The sequence below is a fragment of the Hyla sarda genome, unplaced genomic scaffold (assembly GCF_029499605.1).
Source record: "Hyla sarda isolate aHylSar1 unplaced genomic scaffold, aHylSar1.hap1 scaffold_257, whole genome shotgun sequence".
In the NCBI taxonomy this organism is placed as follows: Eukaryota; Metazoa; Chordata; class Amphibia; order Anura; family Hylidae; genus Hyla; species Hyla sarda.
In genome coordinates this window covers 86,619-99,338 of record NW_026609257.1, presented here as the reverse complement: position 1 = coordinate 99,338, position 12,720 = coordinate 86,619, and the positions used below count along the sequence as shown (strand labels likewise).

At 43.0% G+C, this 12,720-nt stretch overlaps 1 protein-coding gene across 2 annotated transcripts in view; it reads right to left on the bottom strand.

Moving 5' to 3' along the window:
• Positions 1–6,773: 6,773 nt before the first annotated feature.
• LOC130323922 (growth factor receptor-bound protein 2-like) overlaps positions 6,774–12,720 on the bottom strand; it is a 51,811-nt gene continuing 45,864 nt past the window's right edge. For both annotated transcript variants that reach the window (XM_056553193.1, XM_056553194.1), the window contains 2 exons: positions 8,451–8,619; positions 6,774–8,174 (listed from right to left, as the gene is read on the bottom strand). In XM_056553193.1, coding sequence (XP_056409168.1) covers positions 7,989–8,174; positions 8,451–8,619 — 355 coding nt within the window. In that variant the 3' untranslated portion in view covers positions 6,774–7,988. The remainder of the gene's footprint in view (positions 8,175–8,450; positions 8,620–12,720) is intronic.

Genomic DNA, 12,720 nt, shown 5'->3' with positions numbered 1-12,720 from the left:
GAAGTTGCATCTGAGTGAACAGAAGCGTTTTAAGGCTTGATCCCTGTTGTTGGGAAGATGGTGTCTCTGAGTTTTGAATGGAAGTGGTGCAACCCAGGTGTTTGTTTCGTCCTTGAAAATTCCTTGTTCCATTATTTTTAAAAAGGTCTCATCTTCAAAAGAGGGAGCTATCTTGTGATCTTCCTTTGTCCCCTGGAACACTGTGCATCCTAAGTGGTCTAGGTCTTCATCACAAGAAGGGTTCTGGATTTCAGTAAAGTCAGAATATAGCATACCTGCAGGCTTCTTTCTTTCAAGGAATTTGTTAGGGTAAGGCGATGACGTCCATTTTCCAATGTATGCGTGTAAAAGGAATTTACAGTAGTTGGCTTGTGGACAATTCCTAAGCAGACATCACCTATAATGACCCACCCTAGGTCAAGCTTCTGAGCATATGGAGAATTGTGAGGACCGTTTATCTGTTTTCTCACCTTGTGGACTCTTATGATGTCTCTTCCCAGCAGGAGTATTATTTGAGCCTCTGGATCAAGTGCAGGAATGAGATGTGCTATGGGTTTCAGATGCCCATGATGCAATGCAGCCTCAGGTTTAGGAATCTCTTCTCTATTGTTTGGAATCTGGTTACATTCGATCAGGGTAGGCAGAGGCAAGGATGCTTCCCCATGTACAGATTTGATTTGGTAACCAGTAGCTCTTCTGCCTTTTTCTTCACTCACACTTGTGCAAGTTTTAAGTGAGTATGAAGAGCTATGTCCTTTAATACTGAAGATATCAAAGAAAGCTGAGCTAGCAAGGGGTCTATTGCTTTGATCATCAAGGATGGCATACAACCTTATGGCTTTCTCTTTGTGACCAATGGGGTAAACTGTAACAAGACAAACCTTAGAGCATGATTTGTTAGTAAGACCTTCTCAGACTTGGGTGCACTGGGGTGTCACTTCAGGTTTTGTATCTCTCTCCTCCCCGCCGTGCTCTGCAGCCTGGTCTGAAGTTGTGAGAGTCCATGGAAGTGGCCCAGGGTGTAAAGCTGTAGTATGCTCTTCACTGTCACATTCTGAGCATTTAATGTTCTCTGTACAGTCTTTTGCAAAATGAGAGGTTGATGCACAACACTTGTAGCAAATATGGTTTTCCTTGAGGAAGGTTTTGCGATCCATAAGAGGTTTTCCTCTAAATCCTCTGCATTTCAGCAATGAGTGTGGTTTCTTATGTAGAGGGCAGTCTCTGTGCAGGTCTTTGTTGGGACCTTCTCAGCCTCTGTAGTACTGTAAGTTTTGTTTGAGGAGTGTAAGAGATACGCTGTTTTTTTGCACTGCAACAGGTGTACCTTTCAGGTTGCGAGGTGAGACAGGTTTACCTAGTTTGGGGTAAGCGGTGTCAAACATTGAGAAGTCAAAGCTAGGATCATTTCTGGTCTTTGCTTGTTGGTGCACAAAGTCCACAAAGAATGAAAATGGAGGAAATTGGACATTGTACTGCTGTTTGTACTTGGAGCCTTGAGCGATCCACTTCTCTTGTAGACTAATGGGTAGTTTTTGTGCAACAGGGTTGACACCACGCGCCGTATCTAAGTATGCTAGACCTTGCAAGTCTCCTTCGGCCTTGGCAACTTGGAGTTCCATCAGCAGATCGTTTAGTTCTCTAAGCTTTTGGTAACCTTTGTTATGAATTTTGGGAAAATCTTGAATTCTTTGGAATAGTGCGTTACTTCTGGTGAGCCATAACACTCTTCAAGTCTCTCCCATATGGCGTTCAGCCCTCTGACTGGATAGTTAATGTTAATGTCTCTAATCCGCTTTGCATGCTCTGCTGACTCATTTCCTAGCCACTTGACTAGAAGATCAACTTCTTCACTTGCAGAAAGATCCAGATCTCTTATTGTATTCCTGAATGATGATCACCATGATCTATAGCCTTCAAGTCTGTCATTAAACTTGGAGAGTCCCTTGGTTATTAACTCATGTCGGGCAAAGAATTTAAGGAAGTCTGACATACCTTCATTTCTGTTTGATGGAGATAAGCTGTGGTGTAGAGGTCTTGGCAGGCTCGTGTAGTTTTTTGGTGTCAACTTGTTGCTGTAATAGTCTCCATCTACTTCATGATGATGGTATGCGAAACTGCTCTCTTGCTTAACATAGGGTGTTTGGTCAGCAGAAGTTGCTTGCCATGTGTCCGGATTCTGCTGCTCTTTAGCAGGGGTTGAGTCTGCTCTTGGTCCTAAATGCAGACTGTCACCTGACTTAGAATGCTGCAGTATGTAGTCTGTAGTGCGTTTCATGTTATCAGGATGGCCAGGTTGAGGCCCAAGCATGTTGCTGAGTCTATCAATTGTGGAGTTTGCTGATTCCTCTAAAGCCTCTGCTTCTGTGATAGCGGCTGCAGCTTCCTTTTCCACTTCTAGCTTTTCTAAATTTGCTTGTTGTTCAGCTAGGACTGCTTCCATGCGTGTTTTCTCTATTTTCAATTGTCTCTCTTGTTCAGCAAATGTTGCTTGCATTTTGGCGGCTTCAGCCTTTGCGCGGGCAATGGCGGAGCTGCTCACTGACCTCTTTGAGCTTCTGGAGCTGGCTGAGATGTGAGACCTCGTCTCTAATGGGTCAAACTTGCCTGTTGACATGGTAATGGGTTTGCACACTTGCACTGTGTGGGGTTCCGTATCACTTGGTCCGACCTGTACTCAGTTGCTGTTTCTCTGCAGCTTGTGAAAAGTCACAGAGTCTTGCATCAGCTTGTGCAGCTTGTTAGGAGGTCGCTGTTTTACTGTTCTGTCCTCTCTATGTGTGAGACAGCAAATGCAGTGTGGGCATGCTGGTAGTTTTAGTATTGCACCCATTGGAGGATTCCTGTATGGGAAGATATATCCTTGTGTGTGTTTGGCCCAGCAGAAAGTGCCACCAATTTTATACCATTTTATTTCCTTACCATTACCGTATATACTAGAGTATAAGCCGAGTTTTTCAGCACGATTTTTCGTGCTGAAAACACCCCCCTCGGCTTATACTCGAGTGAACTCTCCACCCGCAGTGGTCTTCAACCTGCGGACCTCCAGAGGTTTCAAAACTACAACTCTCAGCAGCCATCGGCTGTCCGGGCTTGCTGGGAGTTGTAGTTTTGAAACCTCTGGAGGTCCGCAGGTTGAAGACCACTGCGGCCTTCGACATCATCCAGCCCCCTCTCACCCCCTTTAGTTCTGTACAGTACTCGCCTCTGCTCGGCGCTGGTCCGGTGCTGCAGGACTGTCCGATGAGGAGGTCGTCCGGTGGGATAGTGGTTCCGGGCTGCCATCTTCACCGGGGAGGCCTCTTCTAAGCGCTTAGGGCCCGGCCCCAGAATAGTCACGTTGCCTTGACGACAACGCAGAGGTACTTTCATTACCAACGTCCTTCTGCGTCATCGTCAAGGCAACGCCTCTATTCTGGGCCCAAAGCGCGGAGAAGAGGCCTCCCCGGTAAAGATAGCAGCCCGGAACCACTATCCCACCGGACAACCTCCCCACCGGACAGTCCTGCAGCACCGGACCAGCGCTGAGCGGAGGAGAGTACTGTACAGAACTAAAGGGGGTGAGAGGGGGCTGGATGATGTTGAAGGCTGCAGTGGTCTTCAACCTGCGGTCCTCCAGAGGTTTCAAAACTACAACTCCCAGCAAGCCCGGACAGCCGATGGCTGCCCGAGCTTGCTGGGAGTTGTAGTTTTGAAACCTCTGGAGGTCCGCAGGTTGAAGACCACTGAGGGCGGATAGTTCACAAGAGAATGATGACAAGGGGATGATGACAAGGGCATGATGAAGGGGGGGTGTGGGATGATGACAAGGGGATGATGACAGGATGATGATGATGAGGGTCTGGATGATGACAGGGGGGGGGGGGGATGATGTATTTCCCACCCTAGGCTTATACTCGAGTCAATAACTTTTCCTGGGATTTTGGGGTGAAATTAGGGGCCTCGGCTTATATTCGGGTCGGCTTATACTCGAGTATATACGGTATTCTTTTTTCAGATCCATGTATTCCAAGGGTTACTGTTGATTTAAAAGACTCCAGAAATGTTTATTCATTTCTTTGACCGTGAATTGCTAATACAATTTTTTTTATTTTTTTAAGATTTTCATCCTTGTTATAGTCAAAATCCAGCACAAAATCATCTACAGCCAAACACTAAATAATACCCAAGTTCCCTCTGCCACAGGGCACCCATGGTTTGCAGGTAAAAACAGGCCATGGAGCATCTAAAATGCAGTTCCTGGGCCTAGGCGGTAACAGGCTGGTGTTATCTAGAGTGGCGAGTGCCAGTAACAATGGTCCCTGCCAACCCTGGTAATGTCATGCTGTAGTTGTTTTTGGTATCTTCATGAAAGTCATAATACCTTGAAGGCCCTTTTGTTTTTATTTCTTTATTTTTGTGGGGGGGGGGGGGGGGGGGGCGGCGCGGGGTTGATTTTCAACATTTTTTTATTTCCTAATCCACCGCTTGCCCATATTACATACTCGGACAGATATAAACAAAGCAGCAGCATTCTGTCATGTCATTATCAGGCTGGGCTAGTACCATTGGTAATTGTCCTCCACAACCAACATCTTCCCGCCTAGGGCCAGGAGCATCATTTTTAACTCTCTCAGCCTATTTGTACCAGCTCTTCATGTGAACCCTGAGGCAGTGGATCCCATGGTAATTATTTTTTTTTGTGTTAACATTTTGGGGGCATAATGCAAACTACCTGCTTGCTAATTTGTAATGCCTATAAGAATGCTCCCACTCCCAAGCCTGACTCTTCAATTTCCAAAAATCAGGACTTTTTTGTTCAAAAAAATGTCTGAGCCCTTTGGAACCAAATTACCTTTATATTCAAAAATCGGTTACCGTATATACTCGAGTATAAGCCGACCCGAATATAAGCCGAGACCCCTAATTTCAACCCAAAAACCCAGGAAAAGTTATTGACTCGACTATAAGCCTAGGGTGGGAAATACATCATCACCGCCTGTTAATCCCTTCATCAGTGGTCTTCAACATCTGCGGACCTCCAGATGTTGCAAAACTACAACTCCCAGCTTGCCCGGACAGCCGATGGCTGTCCGGGCATGCTTGGAGTTGTAGTTTTGAAACCTCTGGAAGTCCGCAGGTTGAAGACCACTGCTGCCTTCATCATCATCCAGACCCACCCCTTTAGTTTTCTACTCGCCTCCCCTCGGTGGGAAGGAAGGGTGAGCTGGTCCGGGCCATCTATGCTGCAGGGACCATCCGGTGGAGAGGGTTAGTCGTTCCAGGCTGTCCATCTTGACCGGGATGCCCTCTTCTCCGCTCCGGGCCGGCCCCGGACTAGTGACGTTGCCTTGACGACGACGCACAGGGACGTCACAGACCAGTTCACCTTTCCTTCCCACCGTGGGGAGGTGAGTAGAAAACTAAAGGGGGGGTCTGGATGATGACAAAGGCCGCAGTGGTCTACAACCTGCGGACCTCCAGATGTTTCAAAACTACAACTCCCAGCATGCCGATTGCTGTCCGGGCATGCTGGGAGTTGTAGTTTTGCAACATCTGGAGGTCCGCAGGTTGAAGACCATTGAGAAGGGATTGACAAGCAGAGAGTTCACTCGAGGGGGGCGTTTTCAGCCCGAAAAATCGTGCTGAAAAACTAGGCTTATACTCGAGTATATATGGTACTTAATGTGAAATTAAACCACTCCATTATGCAAGCTCTATTTGCTGGTGTTCCTACTTGTACAGACTTTGGTCCAGTGGTAAAGTTGCCGTTTTACCCATATCAACCAATCAGATCAAGTCTCTCATTTTGCAGAGGCTTGTTCCAAACCGAAAGAAGCCATCTGATTTGTTGCTATTGGCAACTAGGCCCTTTATCCTATGAAAAGCTTTTTAAAATTTTCCCTCTGTCATTTTTAAAGTTGCTGCAGTTTGCTCACTGTGACCCACTGCAATCTCCCATCCGAGCCCCTCTCTCGGTGCTAATGTCCCATATATTTTCTGGATTAAAATTGGAGTAAACATGCTCCCTCTATGCAGCACTATAATGTGTAAGTAAGAGATTGCAAAGAGGAGAAGTGCATTTCTCAGATTTGCAAATAGTGCTTCATGGCGGGTGGCATGTACCCTGTAGGTTCCTGCAGTATTTGACACACGGGGTTGATTTTTTTCAAAACCTGTGAATATGCAAAGTTGTCAATAGCAACCAATCGGATTGCTTCTTTAAAAATGCATAGGCCATGATAAAAGTGAAAGAAGTAATCAGTTTGCTTGCTATGGGCAACTTTTCTCAACACAGGTTTTGCTAAAACAACCTAAATATGGCCTACATTTTTTGATTGATATCAGGATAATTATAAGAACACTTTAACCAGTGTGGAATGTAGTGGAATTGTTAATAATGAGAGTGTGATATTCTACAATAGTAGGTCTAAAACCAGAGATTTAGCCTCCTAAAGCATACTGAAACTTTCACTTAATTGCCTTTTTCATTTACAAAAATAGAAATAACTATAATTGTCATTTTTCAATTTAGTTTTGCCATATTATTTGGATAATATGCATTAGCTTATGAAGTACACAGCCTCTAATCTTGAAGGTTAAAAATGTACCCCCAAAACACAATTATTTTTTTATATTATCTTAAAGTGCCTTTTTTAATTTTTATTTTTTTTATAGATTGCAACTCTAAAATGGTCCTCACTGTTGAAACTTTGTTCACCTGGTAATATTTTATACTACCAAAAATCTATCAAACTAATTTTTAGTAATATATGAATACAACACAAAAAATATAGTGCAATTATAAAAATTTTATTTGCATAAAAGTAAACAACAAGAACAGTTAAATAAATTAGCATTTTCTTTGCCATTCAAATCTCAATCTGCAAACCAAATGCTTGACCAAGAACTCCATTGTTGGAAAAATCCCCTTCTATCCGCATGGTAGGGAACAACAGTCTGGTTGCAGGTGCTCTGACAGATGGCTCCTTCTGCAACTAACATATTGGTCCCACTGAACCACAGTCTAATCATGTCCTTAATTTAACCACCCATGTAAGCTGGTGGAAAGCTGAGTCCTCTGTTTATCTTTATGTTAGAGCTGGACACACCTAAAATAGGTTTATTTGCTTGTCCCATGGCGAGGAATGCAGTTGCCAATAAAGCTGCACAGTTTTCGGAAAATGTGTGATTGCAATTATAGAGGTAAATATTGTGATTTCGATATGCGATTGCGATACAATAAACAAATGGTGAAACCCCCCCTTTTCATGTCCAATCCCCCTATTTCATATAGACATTCCCCTTATTTCATTATATGAAATGAGGGGAATGACTATATGGCTCATATGAGGGGGGGACAGGCTATATATTTCTCCTCATATAGCCATTCATCTTCATATATCAATTCCCCCTCCCTCATGTAGCCTTTTCTTCACATATAGTCATCCCCTTTCTCTCATATAGCCATTCTTTCTTAAAATCCCACCCCCCTCCTCTTATAGCTATTCCTCCTCATATAGTCATTTCCCTGCCCTCATAGCCATTCCCCTGCATTGACGAAGTCTACTACACTGGGCTGCCCAGGAGTGGTGGATCTACCCCTAACCTGTTGTGACACCACCCTCTGATCTCTACACTCCAGTTTGCTGCGCAGTGCTGCCCTGCGTGAGTGCCCTTTAACCTGAGTCTGACCTGCAGTCACTGTTGCTGCTGTCCTAGCCTGAGCTTCTGCCAGAACCTGAGCCGCTGCCTGAGCCAGGGTGGGTAAATTGCCTAATTTTGACAAGGGCCAAATTGACATATCGCAATTGGCAATAATCACGATTTGATTGTCATTGCGATATATCGTGCAGGCCTAGTTGTCTTGTATGTTAGTTATCAACCATGGTTGTTTGATTTTGTTAAATCTTTTTTACTCTGTATGCTCCTATTGGCATCATAGTCAATCCCTTCTAGATAAGTCTGCCTGTGCTCCTTCTTGGCCTCTGGTCCAGTGAAGACTCTAGTTACAGATTTCGGCTGACAGGTGTCACATAGTTGCGTGGAAACATGCCAGTCTGCCCATGACATGTCCCTTTCCACCAATTGGGATCTGAGTTGTCTACCACTTGGATGAAGTCTCCCCGTCGAAATCCGAGTTCCCCATCTTCTTGGGGGTCAAAGTCAAACAGTGCCTGAACATAGGTAGGTTGCTGTTAATGGAAATGTTGAAAAGGTTACATATAGGTATATTTTTAACAATGCATTCCACATAATATGAAGCAAGTTTGGTGCTGCTCAATACTGTAGATTGTTATTTACCAGAATTGGTTAGGGGCTAAATTACAAAGTGATCTAAGGTCCAACTGAGAACTTTATAAACACATTTGATACCTGAGCAGAATAGATATACACCTAAAATCTGCTGAATAGTCTCTATCCTAGATTCCCTCCCTCTATATACCTGTGGCCCTGTCTCCCCCGTGTACCTGTGGCACCTGCTCGATGTCACATAAGAAGATCTGCTGGTTCCGAGACACAGACGTGGACCGATGGTAGTCTACTAGCTCATTCAGAGAGTTAAACTTTACCACCCACAAGAAGTATTTTCCTGCACCATCTCGCAGGACCTTGAAATGTTGTACATCATTGCCAAACCTGCAACAGAAGCGATAGACGAGTTCACAAAAACTCTGCCACCGAGGTAAAGCTACCCATACACATATATTCTACAAAGAAATGGTAGACTCAAATGCATATCAAATATTATATTCTTTATTGACGTCACATAGAACAAAAAAGACAAATAAAATCACATAAAAACCACGAAGAACATGGCAAGAAAAAAAATAGTACCCACAGGATAATGAAAGGGTCTGCCGGCTAGAGAAAAAAAATTTCTCCCAGGATTTGTATAAGGGTATGGAGGGTAAAGTGCCACATGCAAAATGCAAAAAAACAGCAGCAGCTTCGGTCAGAGCAGCATAATATGCATTGCAATAAATCACTCCCGGCAAATAAAGTGCTAAAGTGCGCACAGCAAAAATATATTAGTTTAGTACATCTGTAAACTATTGAAAGAATGAGATAGTCCAGCGTTGTATGGTCGGTTGAATTTAGAGGAATTTATTCATAACAAAACATGTAGGTACAGATAAGTGAAGCATTTCGTCTGTCAGTACACAGCCTTAGTCATAATCTGTAAACTATTGCACAGCAGTGTATTGCACCCTTGACCCAAAAAAGGCTTTCCCTCTCAACATATAATATATGGAGATGGAGTAACAACGCTAGGCCCAACAAAATATGCCTCCCCCCAGGGTAAATAGACCCTCCAGCGCCACAATCAATACCTGTAGGTCACACAGAAAAAGCCACCCTAATGTGCGTTTCGAGTTACGCTTGATCACAGGGTCACGGTGTCTGTAGGGGGCTGATTCATTATATTTATAGGGTTTGCAGCTTACCTCCTCATGCCCATAACCTGAGGACTTCCGGTGCGGCGTCACTGAGTCATGTCACCACACACCCCGTAGTGCTCCGGGAGTACGCAATGACGCTGCCCACATAGATGCATTACCATGGAGCCATCAGTGCAGGCGCAAAGCGGGCTCGGCCTCCAGCTCTTGGCACTAGGAGAACACTGTAAGAAGGATAATACTAGCTGTAATAATGTAATATACGGCAGTCACATGACCATCAGGACACAAAAATTTTAGTTATTAGCTGGGACAAATATATTAATAACCTGTAAAATAATATAATATTACTCTTAAAAAGCCAATGCATGTGCAAAAATATATGAGAGAATGTGATTGCCTATAGTATATCTGCTCTCGAATAACCGTCCAAATTTCATATTTAAATAAATAAAAATAATTTCAATAAACCAATATCTGGGGAAATATATATAAAAAGTGTAAGTAACTAAATAGTTCATACTTCTGAATTCATGTCAGTGAAAAGAAATTTATTAAATTACTAAATGTGCAATTCATGAAATGTGAATAAATACTATAAGTGCATAATACATGTTAATGGTGATAATTAAATAAATTCTCAAATCAGGACAAGCGTATATGCTTTTGTGTTGAAACTATGAATGAAAAAAAGATGCCGTATTTGTACAGTCATGTATAAATTCTATATGCATGCATACACAAGATTATTGTAAAGAGATGTACCTATATGTGCAATGATTCTCATACATGAGTTGAATAAGATGTAATCCTGCAGTCCTTACAGATGGAGCAAAGTCCTGGGAAAAAAAAGCAAAGTCCTATTTATACAGGTATCTTGTTTCAGAATCCGTTCTTTTCTCTTTACTTATGTATATTAGGGCTGCAGGATATGGGAAAAATGTGTGATTGCGATTTTGGGCCTAAATATTGCGATTGTGATATGCAATCTAATAAAAAAATAAAAGTGTGAAATCCCCCCCCCATTTCATGTCCAATCGCCTCCATTTCACATCTACCTACCCCCCCCCCCCGCACCCCTTTCACATTCTTGTACTGCAGTAATACACTGTTTTCCCGGGCAGATTTAAAATCTTCTGCGGGACCCGGGAAACCTAGTGTATTACTGCAGTACAAGACCGTTCCCCATCAACCAATCACTGGCTTGACACGCGACACCACTGCGGCCAGTGATTGGCTGAAAAGGGAAAGGCCCTACACCCTGTACTAAAAAGAGATGAAACTCCAGAGCGCATGGAGACGAATCTGCAGGGACCGGGAGTAGGTGAGCAGAAGTTTTTTTTTTTTTTATTTTCTCCCTGCACCCTTAGCTCAGTGTTTTTCTAGCAGGGTGCCTCCAGCTGTTTTAAACTACTACTCCCAGCATGCCCTGACAGCCTTTGCCGGTACGAGCATGCTAAGAGTTGTAGTTTTACAACAACTGGAGGCACACTGGTTGGGAAACACTGACTTCGTATTTAAATTAGTTTTTACCTGCTCTGGCCGGCCCCCGCCACGGGAGCCAGCCCGAGCAGATAATCGCATGTTTTCCCGGGGGGCCGTATCACAAAAAGCAAAAATCGCGATTCGATTGCTTTTGCGATATATGGTGCAGCCCTAATGTATATCTTTGTATACTTGCGGTTTTGGTGCGTAGTTGTTTTCAAGCTGCTGAGAGGTCACATACATACCATCCCGGACAAGAGAAACAGTCGCCCCGTTTCCGAAACGCGTTGGAAAGTATTGTGGACCTCCACAGCAACTGTAGTGACGTCACTACCTACAGTCCAACACCACCGGACTAACCGCAAACTGAGAAAGTTACGGTTGAGACTCTGCCGGCCGGGGCGTTCTCCCGTCGCCTCTCGAAATCCTGGACACAAGCTTTCCTCTAGACTCAGCAGTAGAGATGAGCGAACTTACAGTAAATTAGATTTGTCACGAACTTCTCGGCTCGGCAGTTGATGACTTATCCTGCATAAATTAGTTCAGCATTCAGGTGCTCCGGTGGGCTGGAAAAGGTGGATACATTCCTAGGAAAGAGTCTCCTAGGACTGTATCCACCTTTTCCAGCCCACCGGAGCACCTTAAGGCTGAACTAATTTATGCCGGAAAAGTCATCAACTGCCACGCCGAGAAGTTCGTGACGAATCGAATTTACTGTAAGTTCGCTCATCTCTACTCAGCAGCTTGAAAACAACTACCGCACAACAAGTGCACCAAAACCACTAGTATACCAAGATATACATAGATAAAAAGAACATAACGGATTCTGAAACAAGCTACCTGTATAAATAGGACTTTGCTTTTTTTCCCCAGTAAGCGCTCGATCTGTAAAGGACTGAAGGATTGCATCTTATTCAACTCATTTATGAGAATCATTATTTATTGCACATATAGGTACATCTCTTTACAATAATCTTGTGTATGCATGCATATAGAATTTATACATGAGTGTACACATACAGCATTTTTTTCATTTATAGTTTCAACACAAAAGCACATACAACGCGTGTCCTGTTATCTTGCATACTAATGAGTACGCGTCACCTCCTTGCATAAATATACAAAAACAAGTTATTTTTCAAAAAAGTCCCATATAGCGCTTGATTTTTTTATTTATAGATTACCTCTATTTCACTTTTTATTCTCACATGTGCTATTTTTGGTATATACACCATTGGGGGTTTTTCATGGGTAGGTTATAGTTCAGCACCTAAGTGATACCAACATTACACTGTGCACTTTATTTTTCTTAAACAACATCACTATATGCACTTATAGTAATTTATTCACATTTCATGAATTGCACATTAAGTAATTTAATACATTTATATTTTCACTGACATGAATTCAGTAGTATGAACTATTTAGTTACTTACACACACACACACACACACATTTATATATATATATATATATATATATATATATATATATATATATATATATATTTCCCCAGATATTTGTTTATTGAAATGATTTTTTATTTATTTAAATATGAAATTTGGACGGGTATTCGAGAGCAGATATACAATAGGCAATCCCATTCTCTCATATATTTTTGCACATGCATTGGCTTGTTAAGAGTAATATATATTTTATTTTACAGGTTGTGAATGTATTTGTCCCAGCTAATAACTATAATATTTGTGTCCTGATGGTCATGTGACTGCCGTATATTACAACTAGTATTATTGGGGCATTGGGGCCGCTCTGCCGGTGGGTCGTTTCCCCCTGTGGGCATTGGTGTCGCGGCGGTGGTGGTCGCCGCTCGGTGCTGCGCCATTTTATGCTAGGG